The sequence below is a fragment of the Cherax quadricarinatus genome, unplaced genomic scaffold, assembly GCF_038502225.1.
Source record: "Cherax quadricarinatus isolate ZL_2023a unplaced genomic scaffold, ASM3850222v1 Contig15, whole genome shotgun sequence".
NCBI classification, from domain to species: domain Eukaryota; kingdom Metazoa; phylum Arthropoda; class Malacostraca; order Decapoda; family Parastacidae; genus Cherax; species Cherax quadricarinatus.
This window is the reverse complement of record NW_027195041.1, coordinates 633,765-660,995: the sequence shown is the minus strand read 5'-3', so window position 1 is coordinate 660,995 and position 27,231 is coordinate 633,765. Positions and strand designations below refer to the sequence as shown.

General features: G+C 38.8%; 1 protein-coding gene across 2 annotated transcripts in view; it reads right to left on the bottom strand.

The window, feature by feature from the left end:
• Positions 1-24,369, bottom strand: part of LOC128704567 (uncharacterized) — a 33,961-nt gene extending 9,592 nt beyond the window's left edge. Inside the window, exons 1-5 of one of the 2 annotated variants that reach the window (XM_070079770.1) lie at positions 24,322-24,369; positions 21,778-21,908; positions 19,006-19,185; positions 18,121-18,251; positions 2,709-2,851 (exon numbers count right to left, since the gene is read on the bottom strand). In XM_070079770.1, the coding sequence (XP_069935871.1) occupies positions 2,709-2,851; positions 18,121-18,251; positions 19,006-19,185; positions 21,778-21,876 (553 nt within the window). In that variant the 5' untranslated portion in view covers positions 21,877-21,908; positions 24,322-24,369. Of the gene's footprint in view, positions 1-2,708; positions 2,852-18,120; positions 18,252-19,005; positions 19,186-21,777; positions 21,909-24,111; positions 24,162-24,321 lie in introns of those variants that run through there. The other variant, XM_070079771.1, reaches the window with a different exon arrangement.
• Positions 24,370-27,231: the final 2,862 nt, after the last annotated feature.

Below are 27,231 nucleotides of genomic sequence, written 5' to 3'. Positions count from 1 at the left end.
AACATTTAACAATTCCTCAAAATATTCCCTCCATCTTCCCAATACCTTTAACTCTACATTTAATAACTCTCCTCTCCTATTTTTAACTGACAAATCCATTTGTTCTCTAGGCTTCCTTAACTTGTTAATCTCACTCCAAAACTTTTTCTTATTTTCAACAAAATTTGTTGATAACATCTCACCCACTCTCTCATTTGCTCTCTTTTTACATTGCTTCACCACTCTCTTAACCTCTCTCTTTTTCTCCATATACTCTTCCCTCCTTGCATCACTTCTACTTTGTAAAAACTTCTCATATGCTAACTTTTTCTCCCTTACTACTCTCTTTACATCATCATTCCACCAATCGCTCCTCTTCCCTCCCGCACCCACTTTCCTGTAACCACAAACTTCTGCTGAACACTCTAACACTACATTTTTAAACCTACCCCATACCTCTTCGACCCCATTGCCTATGCTCTCATTTGCCCATCTATCCTCCAATAGCTGTTTATATCTTACCCTAACTGCCTCCTCTTTTAGTTTATAAACCTTCACCTCTCTCTTCCCTGATGCTTCTATTCTCCTTGTATCCCATCTACCTTTTACTCTCAGTGTAGCTACAACTAGAAAGTGATCTGATATATCTGTGGCCCCTCTATAAACATGTACATCCTGAAGTCTACTCAACAGTCTTTTATCTACCAATACATAATCCAACAAACTACTGTCATTTCGCCCAACATCATATCTTGTATACTTATTTATCCTCTTTTTCGTAAAATATGTATTACCTATAACTAAACCCCTTTCTATACAAAGTTCAATCAAAGGGCTCCCATTATCATTTACACCTGGCACCCCAAACTTACCTACCACACCCTCTCTAAATGTTTCTCCTACTTTAGCATTCAGGTCCCCTACCACAATTACTCTCTCACTTGGTTCAAAGGCTCCTATACATTCACTTAACATCTCCCAAAATCTCTCTCTCTCCTCTACATTCCTCTCTTCTCCAGGTGCATACACGCTTATTATGACCCACTTTTCGCATCCAACCTTTACTTTAATCCACATAATTCTTGAATTTACACATTCATATTCTCTTTTCTCCTTCCATAACTGATCATTTAACATTACTGCTACCCCTTCCTTTGCTCTAACTCTCTCAGATACTCCAGATTTAATCCCATTTATTTCCCCCCACTGAAACTCCCCTACCCCCTTCAGCTTTGTTTCGCTTAGGGCCAGGACATCCAACTTCTTTTCATTCATAACATCAGCAATCATCTGTTTCTTGTCATCCGCACTACATCCACGCACATTTAAGCATCCCAGTTTTATAAAGTTTTTCTTCTTCTCTTTTTTAGTAAATGTCTACAGGAGAAGGGGTTACTAGCCCATTGCTCCCGGCATTTTAGTCGCCTCATACGACACGCATGGCTTACGGAGGAAAGATTCTTTTCCACTTCCCCATGGACAATAGAAGAAATAAAGAAGAACAAGAGCTATTTAGAAAAAGGAGAAAAACCTAGATGTATGTATATATATATATGCATGTGCGTGTCTGTGAAGTGTGACCAAAGTGTAAGTAGGAGTAGCAAGATATCCCTGTTATCTAGCGTGTTTATGAGACAGAAAAAGAAACCAGCAATCCTACCATCATGCAAAACAGTTACAGGTTTCTGTTTCACAGTCATCTGGCAGGACGGTAGTACTTCCCTGGGTGGTTGCTGTCTACCAACCTACTACCTATTTATTAATTATTAATTAAACTTTATTATAAGTACAGTGGACCCCCGGTTAACGATATTTTTTCATTCCAGAAGTATGTTCAGGTGCCAGTACTGACCGAATTTGTTCCCATAAGGAATATTGTGAATTAGATTAGTCCATTTCAGACCCCCAAACATACACGTACAAATGCACTAACATAAATACACATACATAATTGGTCGCATTGGGAGGTGATCGTTAAGCGGGGGTCCACTGTATGTATGTAAACAAAAAAACAACTTATATGTAGTGTTTGCTATTGTCCACAGTTCTGGGTGTCAACAGCAGGTCTTGGAAACTATCACCTGTGGATATAGGGGACTACTGTATACAATTCTTTAAAGAGGAAGCACCTCAGTGCTAAGATAACAATCCAAAAATTTGAAGCAGCTCTTCCGTTTACAGGATGAATCGTAATTACCTCCAAGGCATTGTATGACCCCTGAGGGTTTACTGCTCTGAACATAATTTTTTTTTTTTTTATTATCACACTGGCCGATTCCCACCAAGGCAGGGTGGCCCGAAAAAGAAAAACTTTCACCATCATTCACTCCATCACTGTCTTCCCAGAAGGGTGCTTTACACTACAGTTATTAAACTGCAACATTAACACCTCTCCTTCAGAGTGCAGGCACTGTACTTCCCATCTCCAGGACTCAAGTCCGGCCTGCCGGTTTCCCTGAACCCCTTCATAAATGTTACTTTGCTCACACTCCAACAGCACGTCAAGTATTAAAAACCATTTGTCTCCATTCACTCCTATCAAACAGAAAAATTTGCTCATTACAGAAGAAGTTCAGATTAATAAAGTAAAAATATTCAGTTTAGTGCCAAAAATTTTGCCTAGTAGAAGCTACAGCTTAATACAGCAGAAAATTTAGCTTGATGTAATAGAAACTTTAGCTTAGCACAGTAGAAAATTTGGAATAGTAAAGGAGAAGCACAAAAGTTACCCTTGATCTGTGGAATGACATCGACGATGTATGTGGCACTGCTGGTGTGGTCACTCAAACAGGCTCGAATGGTCTGTTTCCAGGTAAACACTCTGTCTACCTTCAACTCTGATACTGTCGCTCCCTCTAGTGCTGAACGCACGCTGTGAACACACCATGTAGTATGAAGGACGTTGCATTACCCATGCAGCTTTACCACTTTCTTGACACCACTGGTCACAGATAGGGCTACAGGGCAGTGACCCCCAAAATCCTCTCAGGTATTCTCCAGGTATAAAATATATTGCAGCAACTTAGACCTATTCTCTTTGCTGATGACACAACTTTTGTCATCACCCATCCAAATCCAGCATAACTTAACAACACTGTTTATGAAGAGCTCTTAAAAATATCAACCTGGATAACTACCAATAAACTGACACCTAACATTGACAAAACTTTCTACATTATGTTTGGGAGCAGAGCAAGTAATGTTCATTGAAACATTATGATTAACAATACTCCATTTGCTAAACATAATGAAGGAAAATTTTCTGGGTCTGTTTCTTAACCAACTTGAAATTTAACACCCACATTCAACACATTACAAAAAAAAGTGCCAAAAACAGTTGGCATCCTCAAAGATAAGTTACTATGTATCTCAAACAGCATTACTTACATTATACTACTCACTAATCTACCCCTACCTCATCTACACTATTTGTGCCCGGGGATCCACAACAGCAAATCACCTCAAGCCAATAACAATTCAAGAAAAGACTACAATACGAACTGATCACACAGTCTACTGCCAGACCACACACTTGCCCACTGTTCAAAAACCTAAACCTATTTACTATACAAAATATTCACTCTTAATACTTGTGCATTCTATATATACAGAAGTATAAATTCTAACACTAATCCTGACGTGAAGCATTTCCTTGACAGTTGCAACATAACCCACAGACGTAATACTAGACAGATAAAATGTCTATGACATTCCCCATGTCCAGCTTAATCTTTGTAAAAGTTCAACATGCATAAAGAGCCACAAAATCTGGAACTCCCTTCCATAAATCTCGAGAGCCTCGTGATCTACCATCATCTTCAAGGCTACTGTACAAAAAGCAACTTCTTTCCCTAATGTATCCTAACAACAACTAAATATGATGAATGTTGTTAATATGTATGCTAAACTATTCTCTCAACCACAAACGTATAAAAACAATACAGTACATATATTCTTTTTTCGTTACCATAAACACATGAAAAATTATAAATTCTCTCATTACCTATTAATCATTATAACAATTAAATACTGTATGTGTTAAAAAATGTGTTAATATGCATTAAACATTTCATTTGAAAACCTGTATATTCATATTGTCATTACCAGTGATCATAATCCAACCTGTAATTATCATCTAATAAAATATAATAGTAATATAATACCAATACTACTAATAATAATTAAAATAACTAATAAAATATAATAATACAGTAGAGAATCCTTTATCTGAAATTCCAAAATCCAAAAAAACTTCAAAATCCTAAAATTTTTGAGTGTTGGCATGACGCATCTGTTACGGGGCTATAGGACCCAATATGTATTTATGTATGCAAGTAGCAGTTACTCACTTTGGAATACCTAATTCTGTCATAAGGGTAGATCACTCTTATTTTATTTTTTTATTATCACACCGGCCGATTCCCACCAAGGCAGGGTGGCCCGAAAAAGAAAAACTTTCACCATCATTCACTCCATCACTGTCTTGCCAGAAGGGTGCTTTACACTACAGTTTTTAAACTGCAACATTAACACCCCTCCTTCAGAGTGCAGGCACTGTACTTCCCATCTCCAGGACTCAAGTCCGGCCTGCCGGTTTCCCTGAATCCCTTCATAAATGTTACTTTGCTCACACTCCAACAGCACGTCAAGTATTAAAAACCATTTGTCTCCATTCACTCCTATCAAACACGCTCACGCATGCCTGCTGGAAGTCCAAGCCCCTCGCACACAAAACCTCCTTTACCCCCTCCCTCCAACCCTTCCTAGGCCGACCCCTACCCCGCCTTCCTTCCACTACAGACTGATACACTCTTGAAGTCATTCTGTTTCGCTCCATTCTCTCTACATGTCCGAACCACCTCAACAACCCTTCCTCAGCCCTCTGGACAACAGTTTTGGTAATCCCGCACCTCCTCCTAACTTCCAAACTACGAATTCTCTGCATTATATTCACACCACACATTGCCCTCAGACATGACATCTCCACTGCCTCCAGCCTTCTCCTCGCTGCAACATTCATCACCCATGCTTCACACCCATATAAGAGCGTTGGTAAAACTATACTCTCATACATTCCCCTCTTTGCCTCCAAGGACAAAGTTCTTTGTCTCCACAGACTCCTAAGTGCACCACTCACTCTTTTTCCCTCATCAATTCTATGATTCACCTCATCTTTCATAGACCCATCCGCTGACACGTCCACTCCCAAATATCTGAATACGTTCACCTCCTCCATACTCTCTCCCTCCAATCTGATATTCAATCTTTCATCACCTAATCTTTTTGTTATCCTCATAACCTTACTCTTTCCTGTATTCACCTTTAATTTTCTTCTTTTGCACACCCTACCAAATTCATCCACCAATCTCTGCAACTTCTCTTCAGAATCTCCCAAGAGCACAGTGTCATCAGCAAAAAGCAGCTGTGACAACTCCCACTTTGTGTGTGATTCTTTATCTTTTAACTCCACGCCTCTTGCCAAGACCCTCGCATTTACTTCTCTTACAACCCCATCTATAAATATATTAAACAACCACGGTGACATCACACATCCTTGTCTAAGGCCTACTTTTACTGGGAAAAAATTTCCCTCTTTCCTACATACTCTAACTTGAGCCTCACTATCCTCATAAAAACTCTTCACTGCTTTCAGTAACCTACCTCCTACACCATACACTTGCAACATCTGCCACATTGCCCCCCTATCCACCCTGTCATACGCCTTTTCCAAATCCATAAATGCCACAAAGACCTCTTTAGCCTTATCTAAATACTGTTCACTTATATGTTTCACTGTAAACACCTGGTCCACACACCCCCTACCTTTCCTAAAGCCTCCTTGTTCATCTGCTATCCTATTCTCCGTCTTACTCTTAATTCTTTCAATTATAACTCTACCATACACTTTACCAGGTACACTCAACAGACTTATCCCCCTATAATTTTTGCACTCTCTTTTATCCCCTTTGCCTTTATACAAAGGAACTATGCATGCTCTCTGCCAATCCCTAGGTACCTTACCCTCTTCCATACATTTATTAAATAATTGCACCAACCACTCCAAAACTATATCCCCACCTGCTTTTAACATTTCTATCTTTATCCCATCAATCCCGGCTGCCTTACCCCCTTTCATTTTACCTACTGCCTCACGAACTTCCCCCACACTCACAACTGGCTCTTCCTCACTCCTACAAGATGTTATTCCTCCTTGCCCTATACACGATATCACAGCTTCCCTATCTTCATCAACATTTAACAATTCCTCAAAATATTCCTTCCATCTTCCCAATACCTCTAACTCTCCATTTAATAACTCTCCTCTCCTATTTTTAACTGACAAATCCATTTGTTCTCTAGGCTTTCTTAACTTGTTAATCTCACTCCAAAACTTATTCTTATTTTCAACAAAATTTGTTGATAACATCTCACCCACTCTCTCATTTGCTCTCTTTTTACATTGCTTCACCACTCTCTTAACTTCTCTCTTTTTCTCCATATACTCTTCCCTCCTTGCATCACTTCTACTTTGTAAAAACTTCTCATATGCTAACTTTTTCTCCCTTACTACTCTCTTTACATCATCATTCCACCAATCGCTCCTCTTCCCTCCTGCACCCACTTTCCTGTAACCACAAACTTCTGCTGAACACTCTAACACTACATTTTTAAACCTACCCCATACCTCTTCGACCCCATTGCCTATGCTCTCATTAGCCCATCTATCCTCCAATAGCTGTTTATATCTTACCCTAACTGCCTCCTCTTTTAGTTTATAAACCTTCACCTCTCTCTTCCCTGATGCTTCTATTCTCCTTGTATCCCATCTACCTTTTACTCTCAGTGTAGCTACAACTAGAAAGTGATCTGATATATCTGTGGCCCCTCTATAAACATGTACATCCTGAAGTCTACTCAACAGTCTTTTATCTACCAATACATAATCCAACAAACTACTGTCATTTCGCCCTACATCATATCGTGTATACTTATTTATCCTCTTTTTCTTAAAATATGTATTACCTATAACTAAACCCCTTTCTATACAAAGTTCAATCAAAGGGCTCCCATTATCATTTACACCTGGCACCCCAAACTTACCTACCACACCCTCTCTAAAAGTTTCTCCTACTTTAGCATTCAAGTCCCCTACCACAATTACTCTCTCACTTGGTTCAAAGGCTCCTATACATTCACTTAACATCTCCCAAAATCTCTCTCTCTCCTCTGCATTCCTCTCTTCTCCAGGTGCATACACGCTTATTATGACCCACTTCTCGCATCCAACCTTTACTTTAATCCACATAATTCTTGAATTTACACATTCATATTCTCTTTTCTCCTTCCATAACTGATCATTTAACATTACTGCTACCCCTTCCTTTGCTCTAACTCTCTCAGATACTCCAGATTTAATCCCATTTATTTCCCCCCACTGAAACTCTCCTACCCCCTTCAGCTTTGTTTCGCTTAGGGCCAGGACATCCAACTTCTTTTCATTCATAACATCAGCAATCATCTGTTTCTTGTCATCCGCACTACATCCACGCACATTTAAGCAACCCAGTTTTATAAAGTTTTTCTTCTTCTCTTTTTTAGTAATTGTATACAGGAGAAGGGGTTACTAGCCCATTGCTCCCGGCATTTTAGTCGCCTCATACGACACGCATGGCTTACGGAGGAAAGATTCTTTTCCACTTCCCCATGGACAATAGAAGAAATAAAAAAGAACAAGAGCTATTTAGAAAAAGGAGAAAAACCTAGATGTATGTATATATATATATGCATGTGCGTGTCTGTGAAGTGTGACCAAAGTGTAAGTAGGAGTAGCAAGATATCCCTGTTATCTTAGCGTGTTTATGAGACAGAAAAAGAAACCAGCAATCCTACCATCATGCAAAACAGTTACAGGTTTTTGTTTCACAGTCATCTGGCAGGACGGTAGTACTTCCCTGGGTGGTTGCTGTCTACCAACCTATGGGAGAAAAAGTCAGTCGAGTCAAGTCCTGTTTTTCTATATAATAGGTTATACTATAAACACACCCCTCAAGGAAGGTTCTTTGATGTTGGTGAGGGGCTCTTGATTTAGGGAATTGGATCTGTGCTCCAGTTCCCCGAATTAAGCCTGAATGGCTTCCACATCCCCCCCCCCCCCCAGGTGCTGTATAATTCTCCGGGTTTAGCGCTTCCCCCTTGATTATAATAATAATAATAATACAATTAAAATAAGTGGATTATAAAAAAAAGTTTGTATTTCTTTTTGTAAAAGTAAAATAAGGTTAGTAATGGGAAAACCAAAATTTGGTAATAGCTAAAGAATTGTGCATGTGGAGAGTCTTTTGTTTGTTGTTGTTGAGTTGATGGGAAGAGACTAGTTGGCAACCTCACTTGTGGTTGTGGTGTCCACCTGGAAGGACCTTCTCCTCCATTAATCCTCCGGGTTTAGCGCTTCCCCTTGATTATAATAATAATAATAATTCTCCTCCATTCTTGCTTCTGGGTGAGATGCGACTGTCCCCGAGGTAAGATTTATGTTTGAATATGATGTAATCATTATACCCAGGGTGACTAGTGTGCCAAAACACTGGGTCAAGGTCATCAATAGGGAAGGAAGATTAACTTTGTCAGTAATATTAATAATAATAATATCTTTATTTACTACAAGTACATGTACATGGTTCGGGATATTGGCAGTTTGGAGGGATATGTTGTGTATCTTTATACGTATATGCTTCTAAACTGTTGTATTCTGAGCACCTCTGCAAAAGCAGTGATAATGTGTGAGTGTGGTGAAAGTGTTGAATGATGATGAAAGTATTTTCTTTTTGGGGATTTTCTTTCTTTTTTGGATCACCCTGCCTCGGTGGGAGACGACCAACTTGTTGAAAAAAAAAAAAAAATGTACAAGGTATACAGTCCTAGCTGACAACAATGACATACAGTGGACCCCCGCATAACGATTTTAATCCGTGCAAGAGGGGTAATTGTTATGCGAAATAATCGGTATGTGAATGAATTTTCCCCATAAGAAATAATGGAAATAAAATTAATCCGTGCAAGACACCCAAAAGTATGAAAAAAAAAATTTTTTTACCACATGAAATGTTAATTTTAATACACACAAACTGAAAAAGGCATGCACACTTACATGACACTTACTTTTATTGAAGATCTGGTGATGATTGATGGGATGGGAGGAGGGGAGAGAGAGTGTTAGTGTTTAGAAGGGGAATCCCCTTCCATTAAGACTTGAGGTGGCAAGTCCTTTTCTGGGGTTACTTCCCTTCTTCTTTTAATGCCACTAGGACCAGCTTCAGAGTCACTGGACTTCTTTCGCACAACATATCTGTCCATAGTGGCCTGTACCTCTCGTTCCTTTATGATTTGTCTAAAGTGGTTCACAACATTGTCATTGTAAAAGTCACCAGCACGGCTTGCAATAGCTGTGTGAGGGTGATTTTCATCAAAAAAGGTTTGCACTTCAAGCCACTTTGCACAGATTTCTTTAATCTTTGTAGTAGGCAACTTCTTCAATTTCTCTCTCCCCTCCTCTGAACCAGTTTCCTCAGGTCTGGCCTCTTGCTCTTGAAGTTGATCTATCAGCTCATCAGTGGTTAGTTCTTCATTGTCCTCCTCCACCAACTCTTCCACATCATCCCCACTAACCTCCAACCCCAAGGACTTTCCCAATGCCACAATGGATTCCTCAAGTTGCATAATCCTCTCAGGGTTAGCCTCAAACCCTTCAAAATCCCTTTTGTCTACACATTCTGGCCACAGTTTCTTCCAAGCAGAGTTCAAGGTCTTCTTAGTCACTCCCTCCCAAGCCTTACCTATAAGGTTTACACAATTGAGGATATTAAAGTGCTCTCTCCAAAACTCTCTTAGAGTCAGTTGAGTTTCTGAGGTCACTACAAAGCACCTTTCAAACAGAGCTTTTGTGTACAGTTTTTTGAAGTTTGCAATAACCTGCTGGTCCATGGGCTGCTGGAGAGGAGTGGTATTAGGAGGCAAAAACTTCACCTTAATGAAGCTCATGTCCCCATAAAGTCGCTCTGCCACGTCTGTAGGATGACCAGGGGCATTGTCTAACACCAGGAGGCACTTAAGTTCTAATTTCTTTTCAGTTAGGTAATCTTTCACATTGGGGGCAAATGCATGGTGTAACCAGTTATAGAAAAATTCCCTAGTGACCCATGCCTTACTGTTTGCCCTCCACAGCACACACAAATTATCCTTGAGGACATTCTTTTGCCTGAACGCTCTGGGAGTTTCAGAGTGATACACTAATAAAGGCTTAACTTTGCAATCACCACTAGCATTGGCACACATCAACAAAGTAAGCCTGTCTTTCATAGGCTTATGTCCTGGGAGTGCCTTTTCCTCCTGAGTAATGTAGGTCCTGCTTGGCATTTTCTTCCAGAACAGGCCTGTTTCATCACAATTAAACACTTGTTCAGGTTTCAGTCCTTCACTGTCTATGTACTCCTTGAATTCCTGCACATATTTTTCAGCCGCTTTGTGGTCCGAACTGGCAGCCTCACCATGCCTTATCACACTATGGATGCCACTACGCTTCTTAAATCTCTCAAACCAACCTTTGCTAGCCTTAAATTCACTCACATCATCACTAGTTGCAGGCATTTTTTTAATTAAATCCTCATGCAACTTCCTAGCCTTTTCACATATGATCGCTTGAGAGACGCTATCTCCTGCTAGCTGTTTTTCATTTATCCACACCAATAAGAGTCTCTCAACATCTTCCATCACTTGCGATCTTTGTTTCGAAAACACAGTTAAACCTTTGGCAAGAACAGCTTCCTTGATTGTCTTTCTGGTGCCCACAATAGTAGCGATGGTTGATTGGGGTTTCTTGTACAACTTGACTAGGTCGGCGATACGCACTCCACTTTCATACTTATCAATGATCTCTTTCTTCATTTCTATTGGAATTCTCACCCTTATTGGTGTACGGTTGGCACTAGAAGCTTTCTTGGGGCCCATGGTCACTTATTTTCCAGAAATAGCACCGAAAACACTGTAATAATACGAAATATTCCGATTGTATGCTTGGATGTTACCGCGGAGGCTGGCTGGTAAACAATGGCACGGGCGGCACATGTGAGGCTGGCTGAGGGCGCACATTGGACGCGTCTCGGACGAAAATCGGTGAGCGGGTTTTTAATCGGTATGCGCGGCAAAATTTTTGCGATTAAAGCAAGCGGTATGCGGATTAATCGCTATGTGATGCCATCGTTATGCGGGGGTCCACTGTACTACTATATAGAAACTCCCTTGTTATGCACCGCATTTCGGGCAAATTAGGTCAGTGTCCCAGGATGCGACCCACACCAGTCGACTAACACCCAGGTACCCATTTTACTGATGGGGAACATAGACAACAGGTGGAAAGAAACCATGTGACCAGTGGCAGGGCAGCTAAGGGTGTGTATGCTTATGTTATGAATAGGAAAATGCTTAACTTGTATATTCTGTATATACCTGTTTAGAATATATCCCAATTTTTGTAGTAGTAGTTTAAATAACCTGTTGAGAGGGTTGGTGAAAAGATTTCAGAGACTGAGGACGTTCAATTGTGAATTCTTTCTTTCTTTGTTGGGTTTATCAGGGCCACTGACAGCCTAAGCTGTATTGAGCCTGACTTCTCGATGGCACGAGGAAGATTTGTTGCCCAAGGCTGGGTGATGAAAGAAAAGGAACAAAAGTTCCTTTGTAAATAGAGATAGAAACTTGAAGTTTCCAATTAGATCCGATGGACGCCCTTGCCAAGCCCCAGCAGAGAGGGACACCCACACTCCCACCTGAGTTCAGTAACCTGCTTCCCACCAAAGACCGTCAAAGAATTTTCCGCAGAGCGGAAAAAAATGGAGCTGGCTAATGTAAGCTGATGAACAGGTGCCCCTCCTGTAGAGTGCCCGGCAGGCAAAATTGATGAGGACAAGCATCCCAGAGAGAACGGTGGAAATTTGTCAACCAATCGTGAATATATTACCCTAAACTTTACAAGGCCTTATTTAAGCTACCCCACACTAGAACATGTAGTGAGAACTTTACCATCAAAGTAAAAAGGGAAAACAACATAACACTGATGATGTATCCTCTCTCTCAAGTTTCTCACAACTGCCTGGCATAGTTGTAGTTTGTAGTGTTGTAGTTTTGGTACAGTACCGTCTTAAGACTTGGGGTCCCTTCCCCATCCTGTACTGCCAGCCAGGATACAACCCTCATCACCCACTGGCACCGCCACAACACACGACAGACAACAACAAACATCGCCACCACCACAGTCCAAGATAATTCCTTCCTTGGATTTGATGTTAAGAAGATTACCGACCCAGAAATAGCTAAACTCCTTACAATTCAGAACCACACAATCACCAAACTAACCCAGGAAATACAGTAACTAAAAGCTTCCAATGCACAGTACATCAGCAAGATCACCGCTCTAGAACATAAACTAGACACTCTGGAACAAAGCAACACCCACACCCAGTCCCTAGACACCATCAATATTCTAAAAGACCAAGTCACCCAGCTTACTACCAACATTATAGAGGAAAGATCAAGAGTGGACCAACAACTTGCCAATGTAATCACAAACTTCCAAGACCATAATGACCAACAACAGCTATCTGACGCTGTTGTAGTTAACAGCAAACATCTCCCACCCACCATCACCCAAGAGACCTGCATGGAGACCACCCTACAGCTTATCAAGGACCACCTTTGCCTTAACATACGTAGTGATGACCTAAAGGATTGCAAACTGATGGGCTACCAAGCGGGTAAAAAAACAGTGCTGCTAAAATTCCAAACTAGCCTACAAAGAAACAACCTACTAAAAACATCTATTTCTATGAAAACTGATGTTTACGTCAATGATGCCTTACCAAAACAAGACAAAACCTCCTTTATCGGCTAGGAAAATTGCGCTATGCCCAAAAAATCCACCAGTGCTTTGTGAGGGATGGAAAAATCGCAGCTAGGAAACAGCCAACTGGGAAGAGATACTTCATCTCTACAGAACATGACCTTAAAACATTCCTAAGTGAGGCTGGACTAACAGAATCAGAGTAAAGTGCAGATAATACCCACTGTCCACCATTAGTGTTATACTGCCATAAATTTTGTTCCCCCCCAAAAAATTTCCAATACCCCAACTACTTTTGAATGTCACTGCTGTATTCAACGACCATTCTACCTCATAGTCTTAATTGTGTTTAATATCTACAGAATCTCTCCTTTTTTACTTCTTACCACTTCATTGTTCTATCTTATTAATTGAAACTAACCATAGCTTGTCCTCAGTATTCTACCTCACTTTAAAAAATACTTTATTGCCCAATTTTACTTTAAACTATATTGACCAACCTTATTGTAAACTTTTTATTATTGCCCATTTTTATTTTATATTTTAGTGCCCAACTTTATTGTAAACTTTTCATCTTATTATTGCACTATTCTAGTGGCCTGGTGGTTAATGCTCTCGCTTCACACGGCGAGGGCCTGGGTTCGATTCCCAGCCAGAGTAGAAACATTGGGCGTGTTTCTTTCCACCTGTTGTCTATGTTCCCCATCAGTAAAATGGGTACCTGGGTGTTAGTTGACTGGTGTGGGTCGCATCCTGGGACACTGACCTAATTTGCCCGACATCCGGAGCATAACAAGGGGCTTTCTATATAGTAGTGTCATTGTTGTCAGCTGGGACTGTATACCTTGTACATGTACTTGTAGTAAATAAAGATATTATTATTATTACAGTCTTGAGTTAATTACCCAATCTTATACTTGCCAAATTTTACCAATACTTTATTGCTCAATCTATTTTAAACTTTTTATTATTGCCCTTTTTATTTGTAAAGTTTATTACCCAATTTTATTATATACTTTTTTATAATTGCCCTATTCTATTGTAGACTTTATCACCCAACTTTATTTTACTTGTCTTAGCCTTTTGTTACCAATTTTTAACTTGTATATTCAACTCCAACTTTAATATTATCCTGTGTACCATCTTACTATCATATTATAACACGTCACTGCCATTTTTATTTCTTTTTTCTTTTTTTTTTCTTTTGCTGCCTCAACTTCTGTATTTTGTCTTGTCAAATTAAATTTAGTTATACTCTAGTTCTTGTTAACAACTTATATTAGACCTTAGTGAAATTACAAGTGAGAGTCTTGTGCCATTTTAAACTAGTATTTTTTATATTATTAGATTAAACCTAGTTGTACTTTAGCTCATTCTAGTTCAATACATAGACAACACCAAATTCATTATATTAGACCTAAGTGCAATTACAAGTGAGAGTCTGGTGCTATTTTTAATTTGTATTTTTATATTTTTAGTTTATATTTAGTTGTACTTTAGCTCATTCCAGCACAACACATAGACAACATCAACTTCATTATGTTTATTAGTGACTATACTCTATATGACCAAAGTGCTTTAGCTATATACTTGTCCAAACTTCCCACTACTACAGATATCAGTATTAGAACTCACCGCACAATACGGGATATAAATAACCACTATTTAAACCTAGAAGATGATTGATCACGTTGACCCTGATATAAACCTCCATAATCTGACACCCAATCAAAACCTATTGGAAAGTAACTGCCTTTATTACACAGCATCACAAGCCACCACTATCCTAAACAATGCTAAAAGTCTATCAGTACTTAACTACAACATCAGGTCCTTAAACAAACACTATGATGACCTCCTAGTACTCCTTGAATCACTAAAGACACCCTTCTCCTGCATTATTCTTACTGAGACCTGGCTTAAGCAGGACACAATAGATATCTACCCTCTACCAGGATACACAGCAATCCACAACTGCAGAACAAACCAAGTTGGGGGTGGTATTGCAATCTATTACTCTAACCAATTATCTTGTATTACCACCACTTGCTGTAGTGATGAATATGGAGAATACATTTTTGTTAATTTTTACTGTAAAAAACCTTAAGCCTCCTATAACAATCGGTGCCATTTACCAGATGCCCCACACAAACATCCCAAACTTCAGTGAGAAATTAAAGGCACTAATAACAAACAGACAAATGAACAAGCACCACCTTCTCTTAGCTGGAGACTTCAATATCAACCTTGGCCTACCAGATGATCAGCCTGTAACTGATTTCATCAATATGAACAACACACTTTTCATACCAACAATAACTAAACCAACCAGGCTCACTGAAACAAGTGCAACCATAATAGACCACATATGGACCAATATACTAGCCCCCCTTAAATCAGGGATAATCACAGATAGCACTACAGACCACTACCCTACCTTCCTCTTAACAAACATTAGTAAACCACCACTTGAATACAACAAAGTCTCATTTAGACTCCATGATGAGGCCTCAATAAGGAAGTTCACAGCAGACCTAGAGACTGTTGACTGGCCTACAGAATTCTCCAAGGCAAATGGTATTGACGATTGGACAGACATTTTTCTTAACAAATTACTTAGACTATACAACAAACATTGTCCTATAAAAACGAAACAGATCACGAATAAATGGCTTGGTTGCCCATGGCTAACCAACAGCATACTGAAATCCATTGATAAGAAACACCAATATGAAAAGCAATATAGACAGGGCTTAATACACAAAGATATTCTTAAACACTATTCATCAGTTCTCACCAAAGTAATAATGAAAGCCAAACAGCTATACTACTCCAGCAGATTCACTGACACAAGAGGAGATATAAAAAAGACCTGGAAAACACTCAAATTCTGGGGACCCACAAACTGAAAAAAAAACAAGAATATTGTCCTAACTAAACCTAATGAAACACCACTGCAACCCACTGAAACAGCTAACAAGATAAACGACTTCTTCTCAACAATAGGATCTAATCTTGCCAGTAAAATCACACGTACCAATGCCCATGCCAGGGACTACCTAGATGGGAATTTCCCAAATTCCTTCTATTTTGTACCAACTGAGCCCTCCGAAGTCACCGAGATTATAAAGTCACTTAAAAATAACTCAGGGAACCTGTCTCATGTCCCACCATTATTGTACAGCCGGGCAGCCCATGTCCTTTCGCATGCTATTTCATTACTTTTTAACTAGTCACTAGAAACTAGCACCTTCCCGAAACTACTCAAGACAGCAAGGGTTACACCAATACATAAAGGTGGTGACCCTACAGATGTAAACAACTACAGGCCAATATCAAACTTACCATTGCTATCCAAAATCTTCGAGAAACTCGTGCACATGAGACTGTATTCATTTTAAACGGAACAAAACATACTCAACCCCTGCCAATTTGGATTCAGGAAAAATAAAAGCACTAATGATGCAATTGTAAAAATGCTAGATCTGCTTTACACAGCATTGGAAAATAAGGAATATCCGCTAGGAATTTTTATTGACCTAAGAAAAGCTTTTGACACAGTAGACCACGGCATCCTACTCCACAAACTTGACCATTATGGTATGTATAAGAGGCCATGCGCTTGCATATTTCAAATTCTACCTTACTAATAGACACAACCTCATCAACATGGCCACTTGATACTGGAGTTCCGCAGGGAAGTGTCCTTGGACCCCTGCTCTTCCTCATTTACATCAATGACCTTCCAAACGTATCCCAACACCTGAAACCCATTCTCTTTGCTGATGACACGACTTATGTCATCTCTCACCCTATTCTTGCCATCCTCAACACCACTGTTAATGAGGAGCTGCTCAAAATATCAACTTGGATGACAGCCAATAAACTTACACTTAACACTGACAAAACCTACTATGTTATGTTTGGTAGCATAGCAGGTGCTGCTCAACTAAACGTTAAGATCGACAACGCTCTAATTGCCAGACATAATGAGAGCAAATTCCTAGGCCTATATCTCGACAACAACCTGAATTTCAGCACCCACATCCAACACATATCAAAAAAAAGTATCCAAAACAGTTGGGATCCTCTCCAAGATACGATACTACGTGCCGCAAAATGCCCTTCTCACACTATACCATTCACTCATTTATCCATACTCGCCTATGCTATCTGTGCTTGGGGATCAACTGCAGCAATACACCTAAAGCCAATAATAACTCAACAAAAAGCCGCAGTAAGAATAATCACTAAATCCCATCCCTGGCAACCCCCCCCCCTACTCTTCATAGATCTAAACTTACTTCCTGTTCAGAACATCCACACTTACTACTGTGCAATCTATATCTACAGGACCTTAAATTCCAATATTAACCTTGACCTAAAATGCTTTCTTGATAGTTGTGACAGGACCCACAGGCATAACACCAGACACAAACATCTCTATGACATTCCCCATGTCCGACTAAACCTTCACAAAAATTCAATGTATGTCAAAGGCCCTAAAATCTGGAACACCCTACCTGAGAACTCTAGAACTGCAGACACATTCATCACCTTCAAAACTACCATTAGAAAACATCTTATCTCCCTGACACACCCCGTCAACTAACTACATGTAAACCACCTGGTGGTTCACGCTTTCACTCACCCATTTGGCTATAAGCACAGAAATACGTATCTTAATCTTAAAATAATGATTCCTAACTAGTCACAAGTTTGCCTGTGATATTCCAATATAGAAACTATGTATTGTGCCATAACAAAAGCATTCACATTGCTAAACTCACAAACTAGTATTTAGTCACTTAGTATTTAGTCATCTTGCTCCACAATTTGTAATAATTTTGGGTTAAGAATTAATCTAAGTTTGCCCGAAATGCCTAGCCATGCTAGGTGTTCTAGTGGCCCCCTCTGTAATTAGTATTTTATTACATGTAAACCACACAATAACCAAAATCTGTAAACCCCGAATTGTAATCCTTATAGAGAATAAACTTAGATTTGATTTGTTTTGATTTATTTGATATGCAAATAAACATATTTCCAAAATCCGAAACTCAAAACAATTCCATTTCCAAGCTTTCTGGATAAAGGATTCTCAACTGTACAACATACTTGACAAGTGTCAAAAAACGCACATAGCAAAGGCATTTAGGAGTACGATGTTTCACTCACATTTTTGGGGTCAAAAGGTCAAATTATTACTAAGAATATTTTGAGAATTTGATATCCTCTTTGGTACATACCAGGAATTAACATGACTTCGAAGAGAGTATGTTGAAAGATATCCCTTCTCATTAACATAACGTGGCTTGGCTCCGTTCCATGTCTTCTTATTCCACATTAAAAAATACCTTCCGTGGGCTTCATGCACAGACTATAGGGAAAACAAAAGCATTACTGATTATAATAATAAATAATAAAAAGGCACAATATTTCGATTAGAACAATATACAAATAACAGAGGGTATATATAGGTACCATGTGAGACCTACTTTCACCTCACACAGTACCTATACACAAAGAACAAAAATTCACAATACCGTGACTGCAACAATACACAAATAACCCACATGTAGCAGAAATTTATGACGATATTTCAGTCCAATTTGGACCATTAACTAGTCACACACATGAAGGTAAGGGTTGCCCTTATCTTCGTGTGTTATTAAGTGACTAGTTAATGGTCTCCTATGTCTGGGTTTTTGTGTCCCTATATATACCCTGTTTGTCCATGTATTGTTTGTAACAGCTTGACAAAGCTTATGGAGAGCTTATGGAGAACATTACAGTGGACCCCCGCTTAACGATCACCTCCCAATGCGACCAATTATGTAAGTGTATTTATGTAAGTGCGTTTGCATGTGTATGTTTGGGGGTCTGAAATGGACTAATCTACTTCACAATATTCCTTATGGGAATAAATTCGGTCAGTACTGGCACCCGAACATACTTCTGGAATGAAAAAATATCGTTAACCGGGGGTCCACTGTAGTTGCACACGTCCTTTTTTCCTAATGTAAAAAGAAATCAAATTTTTAATTTGAATTACTACTACTTCCCAAGGCACTAATTTACCCCTACAAGTAAAATACTAACTATAGAATAAAGAGGAGTAACACTTTACTAACTTTAAAGTACTCTGGAGTATAAGGAGGGCCAAGTATCAGGAGAAGATCCTGGTCATCCTTGAAGGAAGTTACAAGACTCTCTGCTGCACTGCCAACCAAGTGAAACTGCGCTTCACTGAGGAACGATGAAGAATTCAGGTCAAGTTTACGCTGTAGATGTTCACTAACTTGTGTGGCAACCTGTGGGTCATAAACGTTCAGAAGTTACAGTTAACAGCAGAAACTTAGAATGAACATGCAAAACGTTTATAAATTAAAGATACCCAGAACGTTTATAAATTAAAGATACCCAAAACGTTTATAAATTAAAGATACAGTGGACCCCCAGTTTGCGATGCCATCAGTATCCGATAAATCCGGTATTCGATACATTTTAACGTAAAATTTTTGCCTCGGTTCCCGTTAAAAAACCCGGTATACGATTCATCTGAGACGTTTCCACATGTGTGCCAGTGTTTACAAGCCAGCCAGTGTGCTCGCATCTAAGGATACATTCGGTACATTCCATATTATCAGTGTTTTTGGTGCTTGTTTCTGCAAAATAAGTCACCGTGGGCCCCAAGAAAGCCTCTAGTGCCAACCCTTCGAGAAAAAGGGTGCTAATGACTATTGAAATGAAGAAAGAGATAATTGCAAAGTACAAAAGTGGAGTGCGTGTGTTGGAGCTGGCCAGGTTGTATACAAAACCCCAATCAACCATCTCTACTAGAGTGACCAGGAAAACTGCAATCAAGGAAGCTGTTGCAAAAGGTGCAACTGTGATTACAAAACAGCGACCGCAAGTGTTAGAAGATGTTGAGAGACTGTTATTGGTGTGGATAAATGAAAAACTGATAGCAGGAGATAGCCTCTCTCAAGCTTTCATTTGTGAAAAGGCTAGGCAGTTGCATGACGATTTGGTAAAGAAATTGCCTGCAACTAGTGCTGATGTGAGTGAATTTAAGGCCAGCAAAGGTTGTTTTGAAAGATTTAAGAATCACTGTGGCATACATAGTGTGATTAGGCATGGTGAGGCTGCCAGTGACTCTCAAGCTGGTCCTAGTGGCATTAAAAGAAGAAGGAAAGTAACCCTGGAAAAGGACCTGCTACCTCAAGTCCTAATGGAAGGGGATTCCCCTTCTAAACAATAAGTTCGACACTCTCCCCTCCTCCCATCCCATCAATCATCACCAGATCTTCATTAAAGGTAAGTGTCATGTATTCTATTGTTAGTAGAGTATATACTACAAACTGTGTATGTCTTCTTCAGTTTGTGTGCATTAAACTTAATATTTCTTGTGGTAAATTTTTTTTTTCATACTTTTGGGTGTCTTGCATGGATTAATTTGATTTCCATTATTTCTTATGGGGAAAATTGATTCGCTTTTCGATAATTTTGGTTTACGATGAGCTCTCAGCAACGGATTAATATCGCAAACTGGGGGTCCACTGTACCCAGAACGTTTATAAATTAAAGATACCCAGAACATTTATAAATTAAAGATACCCAGAATGTTTATAAATTAAGATATCCAGATACAAGACCTTAAAAATAGAGGAGCCATGAATTAGGTCTAACGGGCTAGGAAGGTCCTACTGACATATACATGCTAGTGTTATATTTATCTATACAGCCTCTCCTCACTTAGCGACGTACTCGTTTACCGACGACTTGGACTTACAACAGGCTCTCTGACCAGTATGCATACATAAATAATGCATATTAGAGCTGATTTCCTCTATTCTGTTTATTACAATATACGTACAGTACACTACTGTATAATTTATTATTATTATCACACTGGCTGATTCCCACCAAGGCAGGGTGGCCCGAAAAAGAAAAACTTTCACCATCATTCACTCCATCACTACTGTATAAACATTTAAAAATACAGTATACTAAAAATGTTATAAATGGAGCGAAGGTGACAATAAAAACAATATCAAAGATGGTTGACACAAACTCACTACCATGATACACATGATAATACATATACACTTGGAAGGTCCTGGAGGGACTGGCACCAAACCTGCACACGAAAATCACTTCCTATGAAAGCAAAAGACTCGGCAGGAGATGCAACATTCCCCCGATTAAAAGCTGGGGTGCCACAAGTACACTGAGAGACAACACAATCAGTGTCTGGGGCCCAAGACTGTTCAATTGCCTCCCAGCATACATAAGGGGGATTACCAACAGACCCCTGGCTGTCTTCAAGAAGGCACTGGACAGGCACCTAAAATCAGTACCTGACCAACTGGGTTGTGGTTCGTAGGTCAGCTTGCGTGTGGCCAGCAGTAACAGCCTGGTTGATCAGACCCTGATCACCATGAGGCCTGGTCTCAGACCAGGCCACGGGGGTGTTGACCTCAGAAACCCTCTCCAGGTAAACCATTATAGTGTGCTCCTCACTCGGCGACAAATTCGTTTACCGACATGGCCTTAGGAACGGAACTCCTTTGTTAAGTGAGAAGAGGCTGTATATACCTTTCTACTTCAATGACTATCGCCCATCACGGCAGGGTAATGCAAAGAAGAAAACACCTCTGCCATCATTCATTCAACTGCTGTCTTGCCAGAAGTGTACTGACCCCCAATGGAAATAAGTCACCTTGTCTGATTTTTTTTTTGAGTTATGCTAGGTAATTTACACTATGCATGATAACTGTACTTATGTGTTCCTGTGCCTAAATAAACTTACTAAATCGCAATTTGGGCAGCCCACCTAACAGCAGAATCCTCAATCCTCCTTCAATGTTAGGCACTATATGCTGCCCATATAGTATACTCACATAATTTTTGGCCATAATTTCCCTCTGACGTTGGAGCACAACGTCCATGACATATCTGGCACCTGGAGGGTCGACTTGCACGCTCACCTGTGCCGACATTTTCCAATTTGTCCGAGACGATCTTATTACAGCTGTTGGAGTAACAAATGAGGTCAACCATGTATATCCAAATACAATTGTACAAACATAAGTACACTAATGCAGAGAAAATAAAATTCAGGGAATAACTGAAGCGGAGGCAGAAACACAAATGATTAATTGATGTGTATATTTCGATACCCATCTGGGGTCATCTCCATGAAGGTTATTATTGACCACAGAATTCAAATACGTACAAATATTTATTTTTGGACACTTTTAATTACAAATGAAATACAAATAGAGACTACAAATACACACAAAATACAAACACGAAGCTTCAAGTACAGGCCTAATACGTACAAGCCTTCAAATATAAATGAACCTTAATTATGAATATACAGTGAAACCTTGGTATACGACCTTAATTCATTCCAGAAGGCTGTTCGAGTGCTGCTCTCTTGAGTATCGAACAAGTTCTTCCCAACCAATTTTTTTTGGTTGGCTGTTATCACTAACTTGTAGGCCCCACGGTGACTTATTTATACAAATACAAAAAAACACCAAAAAATGTGAAGAAACATGAAATAGTTTACAGCGAAGTTCTGGCAGGTCATATTTGTTTGGTCGAGTGCCGAGCTTTGTTTGGGTAGGAAGGTGGTCGTATACCGAGGTTCCACTCTATAGGTATTTTATCATAATCATTTTATGATGAAATTTAAACTGAAAATGTCCTTGGTTCACTAGTGTGGTTTCCAGCACTGAACAATAAAAATACAAACTAGAACAGTTACTTTATGGTAAATGCTTCTAAAACTTGCTATTATAAATGAGATGATAGTATAATTTTGTTCAGACTTTTATCTAGCCACCCAGGATAAGCCAGTGACAGCAGGTGTGAGGTGACTAACACCCAGGTACCTACTTAATGCTAGGTGAACAGTGACTATTACTGTTGTTACTACACCTTATTAAAGGCTAGGTTAAGTAATGTTATTTATTAATATAAAACCTCTTATTAAAGGCTAGGTTAAGTAATGTTATTTATTAATATAAACACCTTATTAAAGGCTAGGTTAAGTAATGTTATTTATTAATATAAAACCTCTTATTAAAGGCTAGGTTAAGTAATGTTATTTATTAATATAAAACCTCTTATTAAAGGCTAGGTTAAGTAATGTTATTTATTAATATAAAACCTCTTATTAAAGGCTAGGTTAAGTAATGTTATTTATTAATATAAAACCTCTTATTAAAGGCTAGGTTAAGTAATGTTATTTATTAATATAAAACCTCTTATTAAAGGCTAGGTTAAGTAATGTTATTTATTAATATAAACCTCTTATTAAAGGCTAGGTTAAGTAATGTTATTTAATATAAACACCTTATTAAAGGCTAGGTTAAGTAATGTTATTTATTAATATAAAACCTCTTATTAAAGGCTAGGTTAAGTAATGCTATTTATTAATATAAAACCCTTATTAAAGGCTAGGTTAAGTAATGTTATTTAATATAAACACCTTATTAAAGGCTAGGTTAAGTAATGCTATTTATTAATATAAAACCTCTTATTAAAGGCTAGGTTAAGTAATGCTATTTATTAATATAAAACCTCTTATTAAAGGCTAGGTTAAGTAATGCTATTTATTAATATAAAACCTCTTATTAAAGGCTAGGTTAAGTAATGCTATTTATTAATATAAAACCTCTTATTAAAGGCTAGGTTAAGTAATGTTATTTATTAATATAAACACCTTATTAAAGGCTAGGTTAAGTAATGCTATTTATTAATATAAACCTCTTATTAAAGGCTAGGTTAAGTAATGTTATTTATTTATTAATATAAAGCCAATTATTACCATGACCTTAACATTGAAACATATGTTAATAATATAAATATTAACCTATAATATGTTAAAATAAATCAATAATGTAAATATTAACCTGTAATATGTTACAATAAATCAATAATATAAATGTTAACTTGTAATGTCTTGGGGTCTAAAATACATTGAAAAAATATATACACCAGACCATATAAATTGGTTAAATAAGTTATTTTATAAAGTTTCTGGTGTTAATATAACTACACAATTATATTAAAAAATAAATATAACTCAAGTCAATTATTGTTAAAATCTCAGCATTTCAATTACATTTAAAACATCTCGGATATAATCTAGAAGTTTCTCTACGTAATTTTGAGTTCTCACAAGACACAAATATGATATAAAAGACATATTAAATACATATTACCAGAGATATAAATATTAATTAATATCGTGATGATGTACGGGAACAATACCTGTCAAGTCAGGGAAACAATATTCACTATTTATTCTATTTCAAGTTATATCTACACATTACATCAGTAATACTTACCTAGATATGTGACTTAAGAACTATTATATTAAGTTTATAACCAGTTTTGTATAATTATTCATTAGTTTAGTGGAAAAAACTGACCTTCTTAAGTGAACACTACGCAGCAAGTGTAGTTGTTAAGGGTCAATAAAATTCTCTTAATGAACCCGGGTTTTAGGAGTCCAGGATAAATATGGATTTTCTCTATTTTTAAGATTGTATGACATATTTTATTGTATATGTTGGCTATATAAAATAATTGTAGAATAAGAAATGACTAATACTTCTTTCAAGTGATGTAATAATGCCCAATGGTGTCTGGGTTCTGATATTTCAGGTATTTCAGTTTATATCTACACATTCCATCACTAATATATACCTACATATATGTCTTGAAAACTGTTATACAAGTTTATAACACTTTTGTATAATTATTAATTTCATTAGTGAAAAGAAATACATATTGAGCACTAAGTGCTGTTAAGGGTTAACAAAATTCCTTAATGAACCCGGACACCAGAACTCAAGCAAAAATATGGATTTTTTTTGCTTTGTTTAAGATTGTATTCCATATTGTATTGTGTATATTAACTATATGAAGCAATCATAAAATAATGAAATGACTAATATTTCTTCCCAGTAATGGAACAATGTTCAGTGGTGTCTGGAGTGGGTTCTGTTATTTCAAGTTATATCTTAGCATTACATTACTAATATATACCTACATATATGCCTTGACAACCATTTTACAAGTTCATAACACTTTTGTATAATTATTCAATGTTTTTAGTGAAAATAAAGTAATTTCTCCAGTTAGCACTAAGCATTAGTTAGTTTAATATGTTTATTATGCACCACATACCCATCCTGTGGGCGGTAGTCAAAAGATTACAGAGGTACATAATGGGTCCAGGGACTGGACTCCAAAGTTTTGATAGCTGAGCAAGTTACAAAGGTAATGAACTAGATCTGGTCATAATCATGACCAAGTTACAAAGGTAATGAGCTCCAGGTAGAGCTGGTCACACTCATGAATAATTGCAAAGGTAATGAATCATAAACACATTAATCATGAGAATTTACAAAGGTAATCAGCTCCAGGTAGAGCTGGTCACAATCATGACAAGTTTCAAAGGTAATGAATGATAAACACGTTATGACATGATTACAATCATAGACAAATTACAGAGTAATGAGCAGTTAACAAACATAGCAGGGAATTCATCCATTGCCCCAACAACAGATGTTGCTAGGTGCCTGTCTCTCCTCGGTAGACAGCCATTGCAAACAGCAGCAAGTTGCCCCGGGATCTGCTGCTTGCACGAGCACCATCGACCCTCCCCAAGAGGTCCAAGAAGCCAGTGACTCCGTTAGCAGCCCGATGGAGAGCTGCCCTAGGGACATGTCAGCGTCCTGGTGGACGCCAAGTTGATTGAAGATCCCAGGCCCTCGTGTGTACGGATGTTGAAGCTTGAGGAACTGAGTACACACTGCCTGTGGCAAATAAGTCACTCTGTCTGACTTTTTTGGGTTATCCTAGGTTCTCTACACATATGCTGCTATGTATGATAATTCTATGTAACTGTATTGTGTATACCTGAATAAATTTACTTACTTACTTACTTACACACCTGGCAGCTGCCTCGCGGTCGAACTCCACGATGCTGTCCCTGTAGTGGAAGTTCCTGTGAGCCCGGCACTCCCTGCGGCTGCAGTACTATCGCTGCAGTTTTTAAGGGCCACCAAAACTCACATCTTAATGAATCCGGATTCCTTAAGTTCAGCACAAATTTGGATTTTTTGTTTACGATTAAATTTTCTGAACAGTTTGAGACATTAAAGTGCGAACAGTGATATTAACAGATTACTTAGATTTATATCAAGAAGTATAAGTAACAGACTATTGAACAAGTCTGCAGGTGTCCCATATTCAGTTCACACACTGAGGTCAAGGGTTCGATCCCCAGCACGGCTGGCCATATTAGGACACGTTTCTTTAAGACACCTGTTATCCCTATTCACCACTAACAGTAAAATATGTACCTGGATGTTAGTCAGCTGGTGTGGGTCGCATCCTGGGACAAAATTGACTTAATTTGAACTGCTCTGTATAACCAAGGAACTTTCTATATAGTATGTCATAGGTGTGAGCTATGGTCTGCATAAGTTTTATCATGTACTGGTAGAAACAAAGATTTATTATTATTATTCTCCCTCTGACCTGGTGGTGACTGGTTTGCCTCATTTTATGTCCACAGGAGAGATTATCTGTGGCCTGGTGGCTTATTTCTGACTTTCTGATGGTTATTCTCTATTGGCTGAAGGATATGGAAAATTACCTCACTTGGCTGCCAGTCATCACCGGCACACCATCCTCTAGTATGGTCAGATAAGATCTTGCTAGGATATTTAACCCCGGAGGGTTAGCCACCCAGGGTAGGGAGGGTTAGCCACCCAGGATAACCCAGGGTAGGGAGTGTTAGCCACCCAGGATAACCCAGGGTAGGGAGAGTTAGCCACCCAGGATAACCCAGGGTAGGAAGTGTTAGCCACCCAGGATAATCCAGGGTAGGAAGTGTTAGCCACCCAGGATAATCCAGGGTAGGGAGTGTTAGCCACCCAGGATAATCCAGGGTAGGGAGTGTTAACCACCCAGGATAATCCAGGGTAGGAAGTGTTAGCCACCCAGGATAATCCAGGGTAGGGAGTGTTAGCCACCCAGGATAACCCAGGGTAGGAAGTGTTAGCCACCCAGGATAACCCAGGGTAGGGAGTGTTAGCCACCCAGGATAATCCAGGGTAGGAAGTGTTAGCCACCCAGGATAACCCAGGGTAGGGAGTGTTAGCCACCCAGGATAATCCAGGGTAGGAAGTGTTAGCCACCCAGGATAACCCAGGGTAGGAAGTGTTAGCCACCCAGGATAACCCAGGGTAGGGAGTGTTAGCCACCCAGGATAACCCAGGGTAGGGAGTGTTAGCCACCCAGGATAACCCAGGGTAGGAAGTGTTAGT